Here is a 24,543-nt window from a genome sequence, read left to right as displayed (position 1 = left end):
ATAACTGGACCAAGGTGTTTGATAATTGTGGAACGGTGTCGATAACTGTGGACAAAGATGTTGATAATTGTGGAATGGTGTCAATAACTGTGGACAAAGGTGGTGATAATTGTGGAATGGTGTTGATAACTGTGGATAAAGGTGTTGATAATTGTGGAACAGTGTCGATAATTGTGGAATGGTGTCGATAACTGTGGACAAAGCTGCCAATAATTGTGGAACGGTGTCGATAACTGGACCAAGGTGTTGATAATTGTGGAACGGTGTCGATAACTGTGGACAAAGGTGTTGATAATTGTGGAATGGTGTCTAACTGTGGACAAAAGTGTCGATAACTGTGGTCAAAGGTGTCTAACTGTGGAACGGTGTCACGTGATCTGATATGCTAAGTAATCAGGAATCAACTCGGTTTTTTTTCCCCAGTGGAAGTTTGAGTAATTATTCATGCAGAATTTACATACTGTAAGTCTTTTCTACGTTTGCAACGGCCAAAAGATCGTTGAGGTGTCGATAATTGTAGCCGCCGCTGTCGTGTTGTTGACACTAGCCGCGCACCACAGCGCCTCCTGCCGTGTTGGAGGCCACATTACTGTCGCTATAAAGCCAAACCGGCTCTGCTGCCTTTGAGGTGAACAGAAGGTAATAAACCCTCACTGTGGCTCCATAAACATCCGCTGCGTTTAGTTAATTCGTGAGTAGCGTTGTATGAGAAGAATGACAGGGTTTTGAAAAATCTTCCATGACGTATTTTTTGTGCGCCATTTCCCGTCGTCACGTGACCGAGGTGTTCCGTCGCGCGCAGCAGTGCGGTGAAGATGGCGGCGGGTCGCTCGGTGCCCAGTGATCTCTACCAGCACGTTTATACGTTTCTTTTAGAGAACAAGTTTAACAAAGCCGCTAAGGAGTTTATAAAGCAAGCTAAAGTTGTAAGTACACGGGAAGGAGCCTTGTGTGGGCCGCTGGGTTAAAGAGAGAGAGAGAGAGGGGCGCAGGGGGTTTGAAACACGTGTTTCTTCTCCACAGTGGCTGCAGTCAGCTGGAGCAACAACGTGCTCACATAGTAGCTACAGAGCAGTTTTATTTGGAACCCGGATGATTTCACTATATAATATTAAAAATATAAAGTGATGGGCTTTTAATTGGTTCCATGTTCAATAGGGGTCGTGTATGTATGTATATGTGTAATATTGTGTTTACTCCTTCTGTCTTTCTGAAGAATATTATAAACACACTGCCATTCTGTTAACTCACATCTCTATCACCTTTTAAATACTGACTTATCCCCCCCCCCCAACAGTTTTATACAAGTTCAGAGTTTACAAATGCCTCCTTTCTTATTTAGAAACCTCAGGACCAAAATGAAGAAGGACTCCTTGACATCTTCAGTTTTTGGGTTAAGTAAGTACCTGCATCAACCTGGTTACTGGATTAATTTCTTTTGCCAATTGCTTTGACTGGACAAATACTAGATCCTCATGTGTTAGGTCTCGAGAGGCTACGAAACGGAAAGCGGTCCCCAAAGGTGCTGATCTTAATGGACCATGTGCAAAGAAAGCAAAGCAGGATGTGGAGAGTTCCAGTGAAGAAGACTCCAGCAGTGATGAGGAGGATGTAGCGCCTGTCCAGAAAACACCTCAAGGTAAAGACTCTCCCTGTGTCCCAAAAAACCATTCACTACTCCCTGTGAGGTCGCGGTTTTGTAGTGCTGTCCGAACGTACAGTGAGAATTATTACACCCTATGTAGTGGACTCCACAATGCACCGTGAAAAGTAGCGTACAACCGTTGGTCACTAACCAAGTAATATACAGTATACCATCATGCATTGCGGTCACACTGAAAGAAAAAGAAAGTGTGTTGGGGTGAACGGACAGAGGAAGAAACACATTATAAACGGACACTCGAGTACAGTTAAAAGTGGGAAGAGAACAGAAAATAAGCTAAAATAGAATATGACAGATGAAATACAAGAATAAGTTATAGTGCAGAGTGAGGAATTAATCAAAAGCCTCAAATTTGATTTAATAAAAGGCGGCGGCAAAGAAGAAAGGATTCAACCTTGGTTTAAAAGAATTGAAAGATGCAGCAGATGCAGAGTACTTTGTATTGATTAATGTGGGAAATGCGTTTAGTATAATATGGATTTATGATTTTGAAAACCCACCAGCTGACTGATCTGGCATGTTTTAATCGTGCGACAGTAATGATGTAAATAACAGCACAACGGAGTAGTGTCAAAGTATGTTGTGTGGTTTTTTTTTTTCCTTCTCCTTTTTTTCCTCCCCTCCTCCATTTTATCAATGAGCTCACTATATAGTCCTTTATATAGTAATTCCCTATGTAGTCAGTAGGGTGTAGTGATTTCGGACACAGGATCTCTTCATGATGTCTGAACTACAGCTGTCAGGGTCAGAAATCAGTACTGGCTGAAATACTGATGAGCTCCAAGACACACCCACCCCGCCATTTTAGCTTTTGCAATTACGACCACCTGATATGTGCAATAAGTGTTTCATCTACTTCATAATTCTTTTTATTTAGTATTTATCGTAGGTATATTTTTCTTTTTTTTAAAGATATATTAATTTAAAAAGTAATCATAATTATTATTTTTTTTTTTTACTTGCGTGGCTTGATGTGTCCTCTTCTGCTGCAAACAGGAAATTTCCCCATTATGGGATAATAAAGGTCTTCTTAGGCCTATTGCGATATTCGATATACTGACTTATCATACGGTAAATTAAAATGAACTTGATATTTAAAAAAAAATTTTTACTGCGATTTTGGCATTTACACGCTGTACATCTACATACGGAAGTCACCAGAGTATTAGCTTGACCCATTGACCGAATAAAACACCGCGCTGTTTTCTGTCGTCTCACGCGGCTCTCTGTCAGAGGCGGGGCCTCCCAGCATGCAACAGTTATCCAGCCAGGGCATCCACTGAATGGGGAAGAGATGACGACGACAACGCCACATTGCTCTGTTGTACAGACCACAGGTGTAGAATTATGTATGGACGATATGGATGTGTCCCTACCAATATCAAACGACAGCCGATATGTCCCTACCAATATTTCTGATAGAAGAAAAAATAAATCACGTTCCGTGCGCGGTACACAAATGGCTACTGTAGGTTTCCACTGGGCGAAACCATGCAAAATTCACTCATGAATATTCGCTCTGGGGGCGTGGTCGCGAAAACAGTTTGGCTACTGTGTCAATTAGCAAGTGCGGTTGCAGTGCAGTGACCGGCTGCTAGCTAGCAAACTGTCCTTGAGGAATGTAACGTTAGATTAGCTCGTAAAATTAATCCGTTAACAACGGTTCGTATTCAGTGTGTATAAACGACAACATACGAATATGACTGTTTGTTTTCCAAGTTTGTGTGGCATGTAAATAACAATCCGACTTGATGCCGACAACAACTGGTGTTCATTAAAGTCACACAGACATTATTAAATCATGTCAGATTGTGCTAATGTTGGCTAATATTGCACCGAGTCCTGCTTGTGAAGCGCCTGCAAACTTTAGCAGCCCGCCAACCCTGAATTTGAAGCGCTTCAGTTAAGACCTGCAGAGAGCCCTGACCAAGTTCCTGTAACATGACACATATAAACAACAACCTGATGGTGATGTGGACATTGTTCGTGGCCCAGACAGCTTTTAATCAAGTAAAACATTTTCACGTAATAAGCAGAACAGCCTCCACCTTCTTGATCAGAAATGTTTGGTTACTCCCGCCTCTTTTTTAGAAAATGTCACATACTGAGTACACACACCCGCTGAACTGATTGGTTTTCGAAAGGGTTCATTTGAAAGCGGTTGACTAAAAACTTTTCTGTGTAGAACCCTGTCCCTCCCTCCTCTCCCTCCCCTCTCCGCTCTGGGCTCAAGAAGACAACAAAAGGGCAGTAATATAACAACCAATCAGAATTCAGATACATTCTGTTGCCAAGTAAAATTGTAACCTTTCAGTGTGACAAAAAAGTTCTCGAGCTCTCGTCCTTGTTTTACCATTAGAGCAATCACATACACTATATTGCCAAAAGTATTCGCTCACCTGCCTTGACTCACATATGAGCTTAAGTGACATCCCATTCCTAATCCATAGGGTTCAATATGACGTCGGTCCGCCCTTTGCAGCTAGAACAGCTTCAGCTCTTCTGGGAAGGCTGTCCACAAGGTTTAGGAGTGTGTTTATGGGAATTTTTGACCATTCTTCCAGAAGCGCATTTGTGAGGTCACACACTGATGTTGGACGAGAAGGCCTGGCTCTCAGTCTCCGCTCTAATTCATCCCAAAGGTGTTCTATCGGGTTGAGGTCAGGACTCTGTGCAGGCCAGTCAAGTTCATCCACACCAGACTCTGTCATCCATGGCCCTTGCTTTGTGCACTGGTGCACAGTCATGTTGGAAGAGGAAGGGGCCAGCTCCAAACTGTAAAAACAGTCTGCATGCCGAGGTGCTTGATTTTATACACCTGTGGCCGTGGAAGTGATTGGAACACCTGATTCCGATAATTTGGATGGGTGAGCAAATACTTTTGGCAATATAGTGTATCAGCTTAAACTAGCATTCTAAGACTAGTTGCAGATCCCACAGAAGAGAGCCGACTCCCCCTGCCAGCCTCATGGAACGCAGTGTTTAAGGCTCCGGATGGGTTTTACTTCCATTTATGAGGGGAAAGGAACCTACACCCTCCCGACAGTCAATGCGTTATTCGCTTGTAAAACACATTTGCAAATTGGGAGAATGAGAAGCATCACATGCAAGATTTGCAATTAATCAAATGAATTGCATATTATTATTATTATTCATGAATTACTACGTGGGCGGCACGGTGGTGTAGTGGTTAGCACTGTCGCCTCACAGCAAGAAGGTCCTGGGTTCAAGCCCCGTGGCCGGCGAGGGCCTTTCTGTGTGGAGTTTGCATGTTCTCCCCATGTCTGCGTGGGTTTCCTCCGGGTGCTCCGGTTTCCCCCACAGTCCAAAGACATGCAGGTTAGGTTAACTGGTGACTCTAAATTGAGCGTAGGTGTGAATGTGAGTGTGAATGGTTGTCTGTGTCTATGTGTCAGCCCTGTGTCTATGTGTCAGCCCAACAACCTGGCGACTTGTCCAGGGTGTACCCCGCCTTTCGCCCGTAGTCAGCTGGGATAGGATCCAGCTTGCCTGCGACCCTGTAGAACAGGATAAAGCGGCTACAGATAATGAGATGAGATGAATTACTACAGTTCTGAACTTCAAATTTTAAAAGTCTGGACTTTGGAGACTCTTTTGGTGGCACACAACGGAGCAAAATATTGTGACCCTCTAATGTTGACCTGAAGTTGGCACCACTGGGGTTTGGCATTGGGTTTTTTGTCCCCACCACTGTTAATACCAAACCTGCGCCCTGGCCTGCATGTTATCTCGTTCTGATTGTTGTTACTTTTATCCAAATGACAGCTGGCAATGCTTTGTTACTTTGCACTTTTTGTTTATCTGGGTACTAATCTTTGAGAAACTGCATTGGCAGAATGTTGCCTGTGAAGAAAAGAATGTTTTTTTTTTTTTTTTATTACCCTGTGCCAAGTTAATGTTTACTTAAGTGCAATTTTTAAGAGCCATAGCTTGTATTTTCTTTATTGTTTTTATGAGTGGTTTCCTTTGATTATTTTATTTCTTTAGGTTATTTATTTATACTTTTTTTTTTTTTTTTTTTTACGTTCCGCTGTTGAATTGAATAAGTTGGCTTAAAGTTTACAGTTCTTTGAAAGGGTGTATTTGCATGATCATTATTATTTTACGAGTGGCATAAAATTGTCTTGAAAAGACATCAACAATAATATTGTTTATCGCAATCGTTTCTGAGACAATAGATCATCCAACAAAATTTGTCATCGTGACAGGCCTCGGTCGTCTTATCTTACCTGATTATACATTCAGTCCCTTAAAATTGGACAACTTTTGCATGTTGGTGAAACTCGGGCTTGTCAGTGTTGTTTCTTAAGAGCCACGGTTAGTTGCCGAGGTTAAAGGTCAATGTTAGTTTATGTCTGTCTGAAAGTTCAGCTTTGGTTCATAACTTCAAACATGCACCTACTTGCAGTGCCGGCGAAGAAGGCGGCAGCTGCAACACCGGCGAAGAAGGCAGTGCCAGCGAAGAAGGCAGCGACTGCAACGCCAGCAAAGAAAGCAGTAGCTGCAGCGCAGGCGAAGAAGGCAGCGGCTGAGTCCAGCAGTAGTGAAGACTCCAGTGACTCTGAGGATGAAGCCACTGCTAAAGCCCCAGTAAAGGTAAAGTACCAGATTAAGCAGATTTGCCTAAACGCTGGTGCATGTTTGTCACTATGCTGCTTTCTAATTTGGCACTTGTTTCATTTGGCGTTTCAGACGGTTGTGGCTGCGAAGCCTGCAGTTTCGTCCCCTGCAGCAGCAGCAGCCAGGAAGAAGGACACCAGCTCCAGCAGTGAGGAGTCTGACTCAGAAGAAGAATCAGCCAAACCTGCAGCCAGAGGTAAAAGGCTGCTAGCATGATCCTGATTGGCACTACACAGTTAGCAAGTGTTACAGGCTCTCTCTTCACTTAAATATAAGGACGTCATACTCAGAGTGCTGCTAAGTGCACAGTTCTTCGCAGATTTTTTTTTTCTTTCCTTGAACAAACAGAGAGAGCGGTTTGGTGTAATCCTGCTCAGCAATGCTGTTTGTTTGAAAATGTTAAGAACATGCTCGGAGTGGCAGCAGCAATAAAATGTTTACACAGCCAAAGGGTCTTCAGTGCAGAGAAATGGAGGTTGCCATAATATAGTATAGATCCTGAGGGAAGATCCTGCAAAACATTTGATCTATGGAAACGCATTTTAATCAGTATTTTCAGTCTGGTAGCAGTCTGATCACACATCATGACTAACCGTGAAATCATGACGTGGCAACAACTCTACCTGGAACAGTTTACGCATTTAACTTAAAGACCATGCAGGATGATGAACCTTTCACTGAGCTTGATATAAATGTTTATTTTCTCTTCATTTTAATCGGGCTATAGAGGCTTTGCACGGTCATATGACACCCCCCTGCAACGGTAACTACGCCGCCATGACAGGAGGCAGCTTGTCGTGCTTCATTCAGCTGAGTTGGTTGTTACCAGTGATGGGAATAACGGCGTTAGAAATAAACGGCGTTACTAACAGCGTTACTTTTTTTTAGTAACGAGTAATCTAACTAATTACTTTTTACATCGTTATAACACCGTTCCTGTTACTTACAATAAAATACTATGCGTTACTTTATTAAAGCTGTTCTCATCTGGCACGCTGCTCATTCAGCCTTTCTTTACTCTGCTTTAGTGTGGGGCGGGGAGACACGAGACAACGGCACAGTAAGCCAATCAGAGTAGATTTGGACAACATATGTAGGTAGGCCACGCCTACTGCACTACTGCGCGCTCTTTCAATCGGAAGACCCAGCGATGGCGAGCGGTCAGCCCAGCACTGCGCTTTCACACTGGAAATACAGCCAGGACTTTTCATTACTTGAAATAAAAGGCAAGAGTGTTTACGTGCAATGCACATTATGTCGAGGAACAAAGCGTTTGTCCTCATCAGTGGCCAGTAATTAGTAACAATTTTAATAACTACAAAAATATATTACATTTGATAGATGTCTTATCTCACATTGTCCCACAAAAATATTATAGTGTAGATAACATTACTAATTGGTTCTGTTAAGTGTCCATTTCAGTCATTAAACACATTTAACATTCACTTTTATTATGATTACACTAATTGAATTTGATTTTTTTTTTGAGGGGGAACAAAATGTAACGGAATAATTACTTTCCCTGGTAATTAGTTACTTTTATGACAAAGTAACTCCGTTACTAACTCAGTTACTTTTTGGGAAAAGTAACTAGTAACTATAACTAATTACTTTTTGAAAGTAACGTGCCCAACACTGGTTGTGACTGATAGATATGGGAAGGTTGTCCTGCGTGTTTGGATATGCAAATCATTCTGAATGAAATGAAATGACCAGTTTTTTTTTTTTTTTTAATTTACCCAAAGTAATTCATCATCAGCATGGATGCAAATGGTGCGCCTTTTGGCAGATGCCACCTTTTTTACAGCTGTCTGGGGGACTTGTGTGAATCGCGCAGATCCGATGAGTTTTTTTTTGGGGGGGGGGGCGTTGGAGTGTCTGATTTATAATTTCATCAAAGTAAATTCTGTATTAAAATTACTAAATAAGCAAATGCCGTTACAGTCCATAAAACATAGGAAGTATAAGTATGAGAAGAAAACAGGAAATCAGAAAGCTGCGTATGTAAAGCCAATTATGTAACTTGCGTAACTTGCGTTGGATTGATGGAAATCCTTGCGCGTGCAGTGAAGTGCAGCCAGCAGCAGATAATGGCGCGCAGCCAATTGGCTTTACGTGCGCAGCTTTCTGATTTACTGTTTTCTTCTCATACTTATACCTCCTATGTTTCATGGACTGTAACGGCATTTGCTTATTTAGTAATTTTAATACAGAATTTACTTTGATGAAATTATAATCAGACACTCCAAACCCCCCCCCCAAAACAACTCATCGGATCTGCACGATTCACACAAGTCCCCCAGACAGCCGTGAAAAAGGCGGCATCCGCCAAAAGGCGTGACGTTTGCATCCATGATCAGGGAGTAAAAAACCGAGAGATTTCTAAACGTAGAAGGGGAAAAATGGCTCGCAAACATAGAAAGTGCAGCAAGGTGCTCATTTTTATACAGTATCATGAACAAGCTTGAGCACTTCGCTGCACTTTGTCCCTTACGCTCATGTTAACTCTATAAGAATGAGCATCTCGCTGCAGTTCTGATTTTTTTTTTTTTTTTTTTTTTAAATTAAGGCTACGTTTACATTAGACCGTATCTGTCTCGTTTTCTTCGCGGATGCACTGTCCATTTACATTAAACCGCCTGGAAACCCCGGGAAACGGGAATCCGCCAGCGTCCATGTATTCAATCCAGATCGTGTCAGCTCCGGTGCTGTGTAAACATTCAGAATATGCGGATACGCTGTGCTGAGCTCTAGCTGGCGTCTCGTTGGACAACGTCACTGTGACATCCACCTTCCTGATTCGCTGGCGTTGGTCATGTGACACGACTGCTGAAAAACAGCGCGGACTTCCGCCTTGTATCACCTTTCATTAAAGAGTATAAAAGTATGAAAATACTGCAAATACTGATGCAAATACTGCCCATTGTGTAGTTATGATTGTCTTTAGGCTTGCCATCCTTCCACCTGCAAGTAGTAAGTGATATGCGCTGGGATCACACACACAGCGGCTCAGTCCCGAATCACAGCTTGTGCACTTCACTCGCGCGCTCTGTGAGCTGCGCAGGGCCGGAGTGCGCACCCTCCAGAGGGCACTCGCTGTTCAGGGTGGAGTGATTTGGAGCGCAGGATGCCTGCGGAGCCGAGCGTATCCGTGTATTGGCGTTGCTATGTGCACGCAAATCTTGTATTGGTGTTGCTGTGTGCACACTAATAGTTTTAAAAACGTTAATCTGATGATCCGCTGATACGGTCTAATGTAAACATGGGCTCAGTGAGCATACTATAGGGTTTTTGATCTCTGTTCAACACAGAGTCCTGCTGAATGTTTGCGAGCCATTTTTCTCTTCTGTGTGTTTAGAAATCTCAATTATTTTTTTCCCCCATCGATGAATTACTTTTGGTAAATTAAAAAAAATCTGAGATCTTTTTGTTCAGAACGATTTGCACATCCAAAAACGCAGCAAAACCTTCCCGTACCGATCAGTAACAACTAACTCGTCTGAACGAAGCACTACAAGCTGCCTCCTGTTGTGGCAGCATAGTTACTGTTGCTATGGGGGGGGGTGTCCACGTGACAATGCAAAGCCTCTATAAACATGAAATTTCACGTTTTATTTTAAAGAATGTGGAGGTGGGCAAAAGTAATAATTATCTAAATAATCACACAAAGTATTTTGTTTTGCAGCCGTGGACACAAATCAACCTTTTATTGTATTATGCTTCAATAAAGACTTGTCATCTCATTTTGTACTTATCTTCAACAAAGTACTAAAACCATGTGCTATATGTTTTTGTTATGGACTAACAACTTAAAGGGTTGTATCTAAATGGTATTTTTCCAACACTGGCATATTTAAACTAGTGCAAGGATGTTTAACAAGTTGCTCCGAATAGGTTACTTTAAATGGGGTACGGAATTAAATGCTTTACAATAAATGAAACGTCCAGGTTGTAATGAAATATTGAATTTTGCTCACTCAAACGCACTGCTCAGTGGATTGATACCATTTAGCTCGTATTAATCAATAAGTTGTATGTTTCTCAGGAGCCAAGCCTACGACTGTCACCCCTAAAGCCCCAGTTCAGAAGAAGCAGGAGAGCAGCAGTAGTGAAGAAACCTCAAGTGACTCTGAAGACGAGGCTCCAGCAAAGGTAGGATTCCACTTTAAATATTACACCATAATCTTGGATGTTCATTCAGGGATTCATTCACCATTGATGAATCATGTAGCTTTCTGAGACATTCTGTGAAAGCGTATATGCAGAACCACGGCCTCACTTTCGTTTATAAATGCCTTGAGACCTCAAGAATGGCACAGGAATAGTTTTAAGCGTTAACAATAAATCTAATATAGTCATTTTTACGATTAAAGTGATTTATATAGGTAGCGGTCTGAGTGAATGACCTTGACGTCCGTAACGTCACAGCAGGAAGTCTATCGGTCTCATCGCCATTTCCGCTATACTAAAACACAGAGCTGACTGCAACTCCGATCCTCCATTTTGAGCCAATTTATCGCCATGCCACGTAGATGTGTTGCTGGCGGGCGCAGCAACACGACAGAAGGTGGATTTACGTTGCATTCATGGCCCAAGAATGTTCAAACTGCAAAGATTTGGACGCGTTTTGCGAGAAGTTCACGGGCACATTGGGCGCCTACGAAGTGGCCTCTCCTCTGCTCTGCACATTTTACTGAAGACTCATACGAGACCTCTGATCTGTTGAGCGTTGGCTATAAGCCCGTATTGAAAGAGGGTGCAGTACCAACAATTAAAGGAAAATAAAACAAGAAAAGGAAAGCATTTTATTTTTTTTTTAAAGTGAGTTCAGTTGCACCAGTTCTCCTGGAGCGTGAGCCGAGGGTTGTTGCTAAAACCCAGGATGGAACAGGGGACATTATCGTTCGGGTAGTGACCTCACCGCGGTTGTTGCTAAAACCAGTGACGTCCTGTCCCGGGTTTTAGTAATTGCCTGAGCTAAGCAGTAATGGCGGAGTACTCAGTATGGAGAGAATGAGTGGAGCAGTCATCTGATTTCTAAACTGGATATCGCTGCCATCTCACCCTTGTGTGGAAGAAGCGAATGAACAACTGAAAATCAGATTGTTTCAAAACAGTCAGCCACAAGATCGGCCTTCAAGAAGCAAGAACACAGACAGGAAAGCTCCGACTCTCATTTGCATGGTTTTCCCCAAAGCGTTTTAGCGTATCGGGCCCGACACGCTTGCTCTGCCTGCCGATACGCTTAGATTTACAGTTGTGTTCAAAATAATAGCAGTGTGTTTAAAAACGTGAGTAAAGCTCCAAATCCTTATAATAGTTTTTATTTCCATGCATTGGGAACACTGCACATTATATTCTACATCAAAACATGAAGAAAAATGAACATTGGGCTGTTCAAAAAAATAGCAGTGTCTGCATTTTTCATTACAAACTCCAAATATTTACTGTATAAACTGAAAAAATCTTAAGGATTTAGTATTCCTGTGAATCACTAAACTAATATTTAGTTGTATAACCACAGTTTCTGAGAACTTCTGGCACCTGTGAACAGGTATTCCAGCCCAGGATGATTTGACAACATTCCACAATTCCTCTGCATTTCTTGGTTTTGCCTCAGAAACAGCATTTTTGATGTCACCCCACAAGTTTTCTATCGGGTTAAGGTCCGGGGATTGGGCTGGCCACTCCATAACTTTCATTTTGTTGGTCTTGAACCCTGATGCTGCTCGTTTACTGGTGTGTTTGGGGTCGTTGTCTTGTTGAAACACCCATTTCAAGGGCATTTCCTCTTCAGCATAAGGCAACATGACCTCCTCAAGTATTTTGATATATGCAAACTGATCCATGATCCCTGGTATGCGATAAATGGGCCCGACACCACAGTAAGAGAAACATCCCCATATCATGATGCTTGCACCACCATGCTTCACTGTCTTCAGAGTGTACTGTGGCTTGAATTCAGTGTTTGGGAGTCGTCTGAAAAACTGTCTGCGGCTCTTGGACCCAAAAAGAACAATTTTACTTTCATCAGTCCACAAAATGTTTTTCCATTTCTCTTTAGGCCAGTCGATGTGTTCTTTGGCAAATTGTATCCTCTTCAGCACGTCTTTTTTTTAACAGTGGAACTTTGCGGGGGCTTCTTGCCGATAGATTAGCTTCACACAGGCATCTTCTAATTGTCACAGTACTCACAGGTAACTTCAGACCGTCTTTGATCACCCTGGAGCTGATCATTGGCTGAGTCTTTGCCATTCTGGCTATTCTTCGATCCATTCGAATGGTAGTCTTCTGTTTTCTTCCACGTCTCTCTGGCTTTGCTGTCCATTTTAAAGCACTGGAGATCATTTTAGCCGAGCAGCCCATCATTTTCTGCACTTCTTTACAGTATACGTTTTACCTCTCCAATCAACGTTTTAATCAAAGCACGCTGTTCTTCTGAACAATGTCTGGAGCGACCCATGTTTCTCAGGTTTTCAGAGAGAAATGGATGTACAACATGTGCCGGCTTCATCCTTAAATTAGGGCCACCTGACTGACATCTGTTTTTTCACAGAATGAATGACCTCACTAATTAAACTCCACACTGCTATTATTTTGAACACGTCCCTTTCACTTAATTATTCGATTACACAGACTCAGGAGCATGCATATCATGAATGTTGGGTCTGTTGGTTTTCTATGACTCTACTACACCTACTGGTAAATTATTTGCCATGTAGTAATATAATTTCCACCAAAAACAGTGATTGATCTGGTTAGTCGTGTTGGACTGCTATTATTTTGAACACAAGTGTATACCAATACGTTAAATTTCATACCCACAAGTAACTAGATATATACAACAGGAGAGCAAATAACAGAACCATTTACATATTGATTGATACGTGTTCAACAAGCGGTCTTTTTTTCCCAATGTTTGTGTTGATTCTGTCAAAGTAATATGTCCGCGTGGTATGATATAAACAAACTGTAACCTGTTGGCTGTGTCAAGATCACATGTTCAAACCGTCCAATAAAAACATCGAAAGAAAACGTCAGACATGACATGAATTTTCCAATTCATTATAAGCGATCTCGTTGGCTGCCTATATTGTCCCCCACCAGACGGAGAAAGCCAACTGACTTTAATAAGCTAGGAGAAGACTTGCTGGACAATTTGATCCACATCAGTATGGATGACCGCGAGATGGACTATGAGAGGGCTGCCCAACATTGGGCCAAGCAAAAGCCAAGGAGAATTAATCTGCTTTAAAGGAGTAGAAAACTTAATTCATTAGTTTGGGTTTGCAGAAAGATTATGCGCTTATAAACACACAAAGTGAAATTGTCCAAATGTGTCAAATACAGCATAATTTCAAATAATAATCATAAGCATTTTTGGCAGTGTGATGTCACTGGGATCCATTTAACAAAAGAAGGCTCTGGATTATTCTTTTGTTAAAGGCTTACAGTGACATCACACTGCCAAATATGCTTATCGTTATTATTCGCAATTATGCTACATTTGACACTTCTAAACAAATTCCCTTCATGAAATGTGTTTAAAAGTACATAATCTTTCTGCAAACTTAAACTGTAGAAATTAAGTTTTCTTTTCCTTTAAATATATGTTTTAATCTTAATCTAGTCCATTTAATAAAGTGCCAAAATTTAAACTTTATAATATGCAGTTGCCTTACTTTTTTCAGTGCATCTTAGTTCTACATATATTTACGGTAATTGCATCCGAAACATTCCAAATCATTAGTTATAGTAATACAGCAACTTATTTTAAGGTGGCAGGTCTTGGGTTCAGATCCCTTTGTGATCAACAGGAGGTCATGATCGATTCTCTTCACTGGATTGCATAAGATGGAGCAAACCACTGTTCATATTTTCATGCACATTTTTGTTACAACACTACTTGATCATAGATAATTAAGGGATCCCCGTAGATTTTCAATCTATCGTATACCTCAGTAATCTATAACGAAACAGTTTAACTTGCATGTTGAACTTTAAGGTGAAATTTCAAATGTGTTTACATTAATACTGTTTAGGTCAGAAATCATTGAAACACTGGTAAAATCTATCCTATAATCATGTATCTAAAACCTCTGAGACCCTGAAAATGCACCGGAGAGCATCGATTTTCAAAAAATTTTCCGGGGGAGGATGCCCCCGGATCCCCCTAGTTTCATTTCGCGCCTTTGGCGCTTGCTTTCACGCCATTGGCACTCAATTGTCTGTGTATTATCATGCTAGAATTTAGGGCTTTAATTTTTTTCTGGGGAAAACACTGATTTGGATACAAAACAACAAAAACAGCTCGTTGTTTACCTGCATTTAGATTAATACATGCAACTTGTATTGTGTGTTTAAGTTAGCGGTATAAGATTATTTAATTTGCTTCAGAATGTGTCGTCTCAGTTCATCTGATTATTTAATGAGCCTTTTACGTTTTATCAGTGAAAATGCATGTATGTTGCATAAGTTATAGCACCTATGCTGCTTTAATCAGGGATGAGAGTCTTCCGCTTTTTGGCGGAATTCCGCTTTTTTCAGTTAAAATGGACCTTTTTTGTTGCAAATCCGTTGAGAAAATTTTAGGGGGGTAGGGTGGGGTCTGCGTTGTGCTGTTTTGTCATTGCCACGGGGCAAGGGAGACCTCTAGTGGTCATATTTTTCCATAGCAACGCAGTTTTCTATTCCTTTTTGTGCCTATTCCTTATTGTAAAGCGTCCTTGGGTTTCTTGAAAGGCGCTATATAAATTTAACTTTATTATTATTACAAAAGGCCTATGTCAATGTTTCCTTTACATAGGTGTAGTTGATCTTTATCAAATGAAAGTTTAAGTAATGTATGCACTTGAGAGTTCTACTTTTGTATAAGTGTCAATTTTGTAAGCAAACAGGGTATGGTATTTCAACATCATTTGTAAAATTTTGATGACAAAAATGGTTTTTAGGGTAAAAAAATCTCTAAAATCCATGAGCTCCTGGGGGCTTCGCCCCCTGGGCCCGCACCGGGGCTTCGCCCCCAGACCCCCGGCTAATTTTTCAGATTTTTTCATCACAAGCCACACTCATCCCTGTTTAATGAGAGTCGACCCACAATCAATGAAGTCAAATCAGTCTTAGTTGAGCAAGTCGGTAACGCTATTTCTTACTTTCACCGTAAATTTTTATTTATATGACTTTTGACTACAGCTGTAAAAGGCTTCGGCCTTAAAACCGGTCACTCAGGCATGGCTAGCTCAGCGGGGCAGCTCGCATGCCAACTTTGCGGTGGATTTTAATGCAGCATACAAGAGTCAAGGATGGAGACACTATCCACTCAATTTTATTTAAAAATAAAGGTTCTGTGTCTCTGCTTTAAGTATTTTGATAGTGTTGTGGAACGGTTCAAACATCCGGCTATGACAGCAGGAACGCACAGATTTCTGATGCGTCTTGAAGGTGGAAGCACGTCTTCAGTAAATTTGAATGCGTTTCTGATTTGTGCATTAAAGGCAGCAGTAAAAGCCCCTGCCCCGGTGAAGGCAGCAGTAAAAGCCCCTGCCCCGGTGAAGGCAGCAGTAAAAGCCCCTGCCCCGGTGAAGGCTTCAGCACCAGATGATAGCAGCAGCAGCGATGATTCCTCAGATGAGCAGGACAAGGCTCCACCCAGTAAGAAGCCCAAAACAGGTACTGACTTGAGAACCAGGGAGAGGATGAAAGGACCCCGTGGAAACAAAGCTACTTTACAGCATGGCTGAGGTTTTGTTTTTCACTTGTAGGTCCATACAGTGCGGTACCACCACCTGCAGCTCGGCGTGCCCCTGCTCCAGCACCTAAACAGGACTCGTCAGACAGCAGTGAGGATAGCAGTGAGGAGGAAGAGGAAGTAAAGAAAGCCCCTGGTAAGAGTTTGGATAAGTAGACTTTTATTTTAAGTGCAGTGTTTTTTTGTTTTTTCTTTCCTTTTCATATGATTGTTTAGTGTTAATAAGTAAGGCTGTGTGATGAGTAGTGATGCCTTATCAGCTTAACTCCTACTCGATGCAAGGGACTTGGATGGCTGAGATATTAGTCGTATTGTAAAACCCAGTTCTTTTTGTGTCTGTATAGCTCCTCCAAAGGTTGTGACTCCCAAACCTGCAGCCAAGAAGGTTGTGACTCCCAAACCTGCAGCCAAGAAGGATGAGTCCAGTTCGGACAGCTCTGGTACGACAGACCCCCTTTTCAGTTAGTTCATCAGTATTTTCTGAAGTTTTTTCATGGTAACTGATTGGTCTTACAGATTCAAGCTCAGAGGATGAAGCAGAGAAGCCAGCTGCCAAAGCTGCTCCACAGAAAGCAGCTCCCGCTAAGGCCTCAGCAGTTCCCACGAAGACTGTGGCAGCTCCTGCTGAGGAGGAAGATGACTCCTCATCAAGCTCAGAGGAGGAGGCGGCGGCGGCAAAGAAGCCGGCCACCAAGGCAACACCAGCGAAAGCTGTCCCAGCTGCCAAGGCTACCCCTGCCAACCAGGAGTTGTCATCTAGCTCTGACGATTCAGATGATGAAGCAGAGAAACCATCAACAAAAACTGCTACTCCTAAAGCTGCAACTCCTAAAGCTGCAGAAGAGTCATCCTCTTCTAGTTCAGAGGAGTCTGAAGACGAGGATGACAAAGCCAAACCAGCTGCTAAAGCCGTCCCAGTTAAGACTCCTTCAGCCAAGGCCGCACCTGCAAAAAAAGCTGAGTCCTCAAGCTCGGGTGAGAACAGGAGATCCTCTTTGCTGAGGGTGTTAATGATTGTTTATAGGACACCATTTGTTATGCAAGACTGAAGTTTTCCTCTCGGAGGTGCACCATTTTGTCCGATTTCCTTAGCTTACAACATGTCTCAAGTCTTTTGAGTTTGAAAGGTTGGTTCTTTTGTAATCAACTATCATTCTGGGTTTTGTTTTTTTCTTTTTCTCCCCCACCAGATTCTGAGAGCTCAGAAGATGAGGCTCCTGCCAAACCTTCAGCCCAAACAGCAACGCCGAAAACCACGCCCAAACCAGCGGCCAGACCGAAAACTGCAGTTACACCCAAGACTCCATCCAAGCCTGCAGAGAGCAGCTCGGACTCCGACAGCTCTTCTGATGAAGAGGCGCCACCTAAGAAAGCTACTGCGCCTCCTGCCGCTAAACCAGCACCACCCAAATCTCAACCAGCCGAGAGCAGCTCAGACTCGGACAGTGACAGCTCCGACTCAGAAGATGAGACCCCAGCAACTAAAACGGCTAAACCTGCGTCCTCCACAGCGCGCGCCACTCCTACTGCAAAAGCCACAACACCTGCTGCCATCTCTAAGCCTGCCGTGACTCCAACAAGCACTAAAAAGGCTGAGAGCAGCAGCTCTGACTCTTCAGACAGCTCGGATTCAGAGGCCGAAGCTCCCAAAACAACACCGGCCAAACCTGCTGTGACCAACGGGAAGACGGCAACTCCCAAAACCCCTGCATCAAAGACGCCCGTCTCGAAGGCCGCAGAGTCGTCGTCCTCGAGTGAAGACAGCTCTGATGAAGAAGAGGAGACCACAAAGGCACCAGCAAAAACAACACCTGCTGCAAAAAGCAAACCAACTGCTACAGCAAAGCCCGAGATCAGCTCGTCAGAGAGCTCTTCATCTGAGGAAGAGGAGGAGGTGAAAACGTCCAAGACACCGACTGCTACTCCAGCAAATGGTAACGAAAATCCTTGTTTCTAGTCTTTTTTTTAAATGCTCGTAGCAACCACAGTACTGGTTCTTGTTAGTCTGGCTAACACGACTTCAGAGCTCTCCGAGCTATTGGTCTGGCCAAGATATTAAGCCCAACCGTTTCCCAGAGCCCGTGGTTGACCCGCCTCCCTGAAATGCCTCAGTTTGCTACTGGTCAAAGCCAGAAAAGGCTGTGACGAAGCTTAAACCAATCACATCACTCTTTCCTCTGACGTATGTGACGCGACGGGGCTAACTGGTAGATTAAACTCTTACCGAAGCCGGTCGGGAGCAAGGCGAAAACGTCCTTCCTTTCAATAAATACCTCCAGGGCTGCTCTTTGCTCCGTTTTCAATGAGAACTTCCCGTTGAATGCTTTCAATACAGCATCTACCGCTGTGTTAAAGGCTTGCCGCTGCTCCATGTTCGTGATGTGAATGAAGCGCTTCCGGCATAGATTCTGTAAACAATCTATGGCTTCCGGTCGCAGTTCTACTACGTCACTGCCTTGAACACGCCTCTACCCAGGGCCGTTGGAGATGCTCAAAGTTGATTGGTTCCCGATTTTCCGGGAGCTTGGAAGAGCTGTAGATAGCTTGCCTGGCCAGACTAAGCTCGCAACAGGCCCTCGTGTTGCGTCACGCTTAGGATGGGCGGGCCCAGGCTAGGTTCTTGTGGCATCACTGCAGTCTTGGCAATTCCAGTTAACAAAAAGCGTGATGCTATTAAGCTCAAGACTTCGCAATAAGCTAATGAAACAAGTGTCTACACTGAACACCCAACTTCTGATTTCGTTCCAAATTGCCAGAACTGAAGAATAGTAGCATTAGCAGGGGATTTGGTGAGCTTGTGAAAAAGCTTTTGAAGAGGAAAGCTGGCATGACTGACTGGAATTAACACTGTCTCTATTTCCTGTTAACTAGAGGATCATATGCCAGGCTTAAATCCTACTAGTCATATGCAAGTAAATGGCCTGAATAACCATTGTCCCGGTGACGCCAATGAACAGCGTTTCCATGGTCTCTCACTACTGAACCATAATCCTCATGGCTGATGATTATGGACAAAATGATTTTCACTGTCTTGTTTTGCCAGTTACTCAGACCGGAACTGGCTGAATTAGTAATTATATCTTCTGTTCCGGGCGGCACGGTGGTGTAGTGGTTAGCGCTGTCGCCTCATGGCAAGAAGGTCCAGGTTCGAGCCCCGTGGCCGGCGAGGGCCTTTCTGTGCGGAGTTTGCATGTTCTCCCCGTGTCCGCGTGGGTTTCCTCCGGGTGCTCCGGTTTCCCCCACAGTCCAAAGACATGCAGGTTAGGTTAACTGGTGACTCTAAATTGACCGTAGGTGTGAATGTGAGTGTGAATGGTTGTCTGAGTCTATGTGTCAGCCCTGTGATGACCTGGCGACTTGTCCAGGGTGTACCCCGCCTTTCGCCCGTAGTCAGCTGGGATAGGCTCCAGCTTGCCTGCGACCCTGTAGAACAGGATAAAGCGGCTAGAGATAATGAGATGAGATCTTCTGTTCCGAAGTGCCACTCGTACACCTAACTACTTTCTTTTTTTTTTTAAACCCACAGGTACTGGCCGCAAAAGGAAGAGGACGGAGGAGGACAAAGACGTGTCAAAGAAAACCCCCAAGAACAAAAAGCCTGTTAACGTCACGCCTCATTCCTTCCCCAAGGCCAAACAGAAGGTAAGACTGCTTATTACAGGCTGGAGAGTGTATCTAAGCTTTTAGTTTTCAAACGCCTCTGCGTGAGTGCACCAGAGCCATTATTATGCCTCTTCTGTTTGTTTCTTCTTACATCTTCCTACGTATTTGAGTACAAAGTCAAGGCTTTCAAGTAAACACACGGGGCAAACTAATTTGGGGCGCTGTGTTTGGGTCGTTCACAATGAGTGCAGTGGGTGTGATGCTCGGTACAAGTTGTGGTGTTTTATAGCAGCTTTGAGCTGCATGACCCACTGCTGGATGTTAAATCATGGCAGCTGAAGTAAGCAAGTTGGTACAGCTTTGGTTTAGATTTAATGGACTGCGAAACGAGCGTTAGCTGTGGAGTATCTGCTGCTTGGAAGTTTATTTTGGATGGAAGTATTAAATGTTTGTGACTGGGCTTCAGTCACAAAGTACTCAAGTGATGTGGTAATTAATTGCTAATACTTGCAACCGACACTTCCAGAAGAACTGTAGTGAAGCATGGTTATTAAGCATTTTTTTCCCCTTTCTGTCTGTCCTTCCATTGTGTCCTTTAAAGAATGGCAATGCTCCTTTCCGTAGAATAAGAGACGAGGAGATTGAGGTTGACCCACGCCTGTTTGATAACTCTTTCACAGCCAAGGTAGGCTAACCCATTTTACACACTCGTACTATTGGTTTGTTTTCAACGCCAGTTTGACACCGTTTTCTTTTCTTCAAGTTGGGAGCGAAGGGAGATTGGGGCGAGAAGGCCAACAACGTATTGATGCACACCAAAGGCAAGTCCTTCAGACACGAAAAGACAAAAAAGAAGCGTGGCAGCTACAGGGGAGGCACCATCTCTACCACCATCAACTCCATCAAATTTGACAGTGACTGAGAGCTGAACTTCCAAGCACCACGTTACCTTCAACTACCTGGACTAATTTCTCCAACACTGTGGTGTCGTATTATAAGACTTGGCCACCCAGACCACTGCAGTGTATTAGTGCTGTGCTCAGGTCATCATTAACAATGTGCCGGTCCAGCTTTGAGCAGAGACGCAACCATGTTCGATGCAGTTTCTTTTCTTAGCCACTAGGTGGTGAGCTCGTTTCTCATGTCTTTACATTGTACTTCCATTGGTGAAATTTTCTTTGTCTGGCTCACGAGTTTGTTTAGAATTAGTTTTTTATGGAGCGAATAAAGCGGTTATTTAATTTCTTACTCTGGACATTAAATGGATGGATGGTTTCTTTTATCTCTGTTAGAAGTTGAATGGTGTGAGGCTTGCTCATGGACGCTAAATCAGTTCAATATTAATCATCACATTAGATATCCTGTGTGCAGCAGCTTATCCATGAGAAGCCATTGCTCATTGTGTGGTGATTTTGAGTCTTATTTAACTGTTGTACTGCTTTTGTCCCCCTCCCATGTATTCAATGGGGGCGTTTTGTAATTAAAACCTGACTCAATCTTAACACGTGTCCGTGTGACTTTTCTGATTGGAGCCATGTGGCATTGGACTCTCTTGGGTCCTCGTCTCGAGAGCCGTGCAGAGGACAGAGGGTAGGACTGCCTAGAAACATGTCCCAGAATATGAAGCACAAATTAAGTGAAATTTGAAAAAAATGTGAAGGTGTTAAACTAATCTTGGCAACATTGTGGTAAAAATGTTATCCGAACGACATACAAGAGAAGGCAGAAGAGCTCGTCTGTTTTGTTCAGGTATTTTTCTATGCAAATGGAAAAAAAAAATATATATATAAAATGCCATTGCTTCACTACTGTATCTGTACCCTAGATCTTTATTTCCCCATAGAGAAGTTTATCGTATGCTGTGTTGCCATTAAAACCTTTATTTGAGAGTCTTTCATGAATCATTTCTACACCGAGCAGGCTCTCTATATGCAAACTAAGACCAGTCATGAGTGTGTACTCATGTGGTGTAGTGTGCTTGTATACAGTTTTTGGATCAACATGCCCGTTCTCTTGTTCTTTTTCCCCACAGAGAATGAATAGGGCTCATGAATTGAATCGTCCTACTCGGACACGCTCCATCGCAGATGCACCAAATGTCATGTGATACTTCAGGCCAACTCCCCCGACACATACATGCAATCGGTTCTGACCCACACTCATATTTTTCCTTTCTTTTTGCTCATCCCTTTTTCCTCCATAGGCTTGCATTGATTTTTGGCCCCATTGAAAATGAATGTTGTTTCAGAAGAAAAACTTTCACTCTCCATCAGTTTTTTTTTTTTTAAACCAAGTGACCAAACTTCAAGAAACTTCACTTGATGTCTCAGGCCAAGTCTCTGCACAGATCCATCCCCTCATCTGAGACCTGCACTCGTCTTTTCCTGGGTTTTCACGCATCTCTTTTTACCTCCATAGGCTTCCATTGATTTTTGGCCCCATTCAAATGAATGGAGTTTTGCTCAGTAACACTTCACCACACATCCACCAAACTTCATACGGCACCTCAGGCCAAATCACCATCTCACACACATATCGGTGTCCTTGTGACTTTTCTGATTGGAGCCATGTGGCATTGGACTCTCTTGGGTCCTCGTCTCGAGAGCCGTGCAGAGGACAGAGGGTAGGACTGCCTAGAAACATGTCCCAGAATATGAAGCACAAATTAAGTGAAATTCGAAAAAAATGTGAAGGTGTTAAACTAATCTTGGCAACATTATGGTAAAAATGTTATCCGAACGACATACAAGAGAAGGCAGAAGAGCTTGTCTGTTTTGTTCAGGTATTTTTCTATGCAAATGGAAAAAAAATATATATATATATATATAATGCCATTGCTTCACTTCTGTATCTGTACCCTAGATCTTTATTTCCCCATAGAGAAGTTTATCGTATGCTGTGTTGCCATTAAAACCTTTATTTGAGAGTCTTTCATGAATCATTTCTACACCGAGCAGGCTCTCTATATGCAAACTAAGACCAGTCATGAGGCCACAATGCAGTTTCAGCACCTCAACAGAAGCTTTGAGAGCAATCCTGCACTGTTTTACATAAAGTCTTGTTTACTATATTAAGCATAACCCTGCAATATTGTGTGGTTTAATGCTGCTGCGTGCAGCAGTCACTGTGCAAGCATTAAAATAAAGACACAGGAAACGTACAGCACAAGTGTGGTTCTTGCTCAGGGCTTATCTGACCTGCATAAGCACTAAAAGCCTACACCGTTTGTATGCTATTCAAACAGCATGGCTTGTGCTTCTTGTTGCACTGCTCTGTCGTATTGGTGCAAGAACTCTGACAGCATACAGGTTGCAACGTATAGATCACAGTGTGGGGTGTAATGCAATGCCACTGTATTTCAACTGAAACCTCGAGGGGGCATGGCTTAAACCAGAAAACTAGGACAGAGAAACATCAGCATGCTGTGTGAATTCTGGCTTTGACAGTTCCTCAACCTCAGCTACATCACTCCAGTTCGTAATTAGTGTGCTTGCCAAAGGCGAGCACGCTATTGTTCTTAAGTTTACTTATTCCGACACGTTTTTTGGATCCACTCCTCCTCCAAGGGTGTTCGAGATAGAGACACTGTTCCAACTCGGAGACGTCTGGCCCGAAGTGGTGTAGTGTGCTTGTATACAGTTTTTGGATCAACATGTCCGTTCTCTTGTTCTTGTCATTGTTCTTTTTCCCCACAGAGAATGAATAGGGCTCATGAATTGAATCGTCCTACTCGGACACGCTCCATCGCAGATGCACCAAATGTCATGTGATACTTCAGGCCAACTCCCCCGACACATACATGCAATCGGTTCTGACCCGCACTCGTATTTTTCCTTTCTTTTTGCTCATCCCTTTTTCCTCCATAGGCTTGCATTGATTTTTGGCCCTATTGAAAATGAATGGTGTTTCAGGAGAAAAACTTTCACTCTCCATCAGTTTTTTTTTTTTTTTAACCAAGTGACCAAACTTCAAGAAACTTCACTTGATGTCTCAGGCCAAGTCCCTGCACAGATCCATCCCCTCATCTGAGACCTGCACTCGTCTTTTCCTGGGTTTTCACGCATCTCTTTTTACCTCCATAGGCTTCCATTGATTTTTGGCCCCATTCAAATGAATGGAGTTTTGCTCAGTAACACTTCACCACACATCCACCAAACTTCATACGGCACCTCAGGCCAAATCACCATCTCGCACACACATCGGTTCTGACCCACACTCGTCTTTGTCTTGCCTTTCATCCGTCCATTTTGCCGCTAATCAATGGAAGCTTGACTGAGTCGTTCCTCCCTTCCCCCATAGGTGATGATGCATTTAGCAAGGATCTGCTCATTTGAGACTTTGACAGCAAATCAACTTCAACTCAATGGCCACTTTATTAGGAATACTTACACGCACACACGATAGCAATTAGCGTATAAGCAGTCACGTGTTACCATGCTAGCTTTTAGCATGTTACCCATTACGATATCATGCCTGCTGTTAGCTCGTGAGTTGTTAACATGTTCGCCATTAGCATGTTATCATGAGAGCTGTTAACATGTTAGGATTAGCATGGTAGCATGCAGAGTTCGCATGTTTGCTGTTAGCGAGTTCGCCTGAGCATGTTAGCATGCTAACTGTTAGCTGTTAACATGTCACCCTCAGCGTGTTAACATACTAGCCATTAGCATGTTAGCCTGTTAACATGATAACTGTCAGCATATTAGCCTTAAAGTGTTAGAATTTTAACAAATAGCATGTTAATCATTAGCATGTTAGTATGCTAACTGCTAACATACTAGCTTTTAGCATGTTGGCATGCTAGCTGTTCTGCTACAGCTCAGCAAGCACACTTTGTATTTTCTCTGCGGAAATGCAGTCTAGTTTTTGTTTGTATCCATCTACGATT

At 43.0% G+C, this 24,543-nt stretch overlaps 1 protein-coding gene across 3 annotated transcripts; it reads left to right on the top strand.

Moving 5' to 3' along the window:
- The first annotated feature begins 786 nt into the window (after positions 1–786).
- Positions 787–21,157, top strand: nolc1 (nucleolar and coiled-body phosphoprotein 1). Of its 3 annotated transcripts, none has more exons than XM_060925467.1 (14): positions 787–926; positions 1,343–1,398; positions 1,485–1,639; positions 6,093–6,280; positions 6,377–6,500; positions 10,350–10,456; positions 15,829–15,973; positions 16,066–16,188; positions 16,397–16,492; positions 16,569–17,027; positions 17,243–17,986; positions 19,579–19,694; positions 20,257–20,340; positions 20,419–21,157. In XM_060925467.1, exons 1-14 carry the CDS (start codon positions 816–818, stop codon positions 20,575–20,577), a joined length of 2,667 nt encoding a protein of 888 aa, XP_060781450.1. In that variant the 5' UTR covers positions 787–815; the 3' UTR covers positions 20,578–21,157. The 3 variants fall into 3 exon arrangements, with proteins under 3 accessions (XP_060781450.1, XP_060781451.1, XP_060781449.1); XM_060925468.1 differs by having other exon boundaries at positions 15,799–15,973; positions 20,280–20,340; positions 20,419–20,504; XM_060925466.1 differs by having other exon boundaries at positions 788–926; positions 15,799–15,973.
- The last annotated feature ends 3,386 nt before the right edge of the window (positions 21,158–24,543 follow it).

This window comes from Neoarius graeffei, chromosome 7 (genome assembly GCF_027579695.1).
Source record: "Neoarius graeffei isolate fNeoGra1 chromosome 7, fNeoGra1.pri, whole genome shotgun sequence".
In the NCBI taxonomy this organism is placed as follows: domain Eukaryota; kingdom Metazoa; phylum Chordata; class Actinopteri; order Siluriformes; family Ariidae; genus Neoarius; species Neoarius graeffei.
This window is presented reverse-complemented; position numbering and strand designations above follow the sequence as displayed.

Coding starts and splice junctions, on each gene's coding strand:
- nolc1 (XM_060925466.1), top strand. CDS start 816: ATGGCGGCGGGTCGCTCGGTGCCCAGTGATCTCTACCAGCACGTTTAT. Junction 6,281..6,376: donor CTGCTAAAGCCCCAGTAAAG/GTAAAGTACCAG, acceptor TTGGCGTTTCAG/ACGGTTGTGGCTGCGAAGCC. Junction 15,974..16,065: donor CAGTAAGAAGCCCAAAACAG/GTACTGACTTGA, acceptor TTTCACTTGTAG/GTCCATACAGTGCGGTACCA.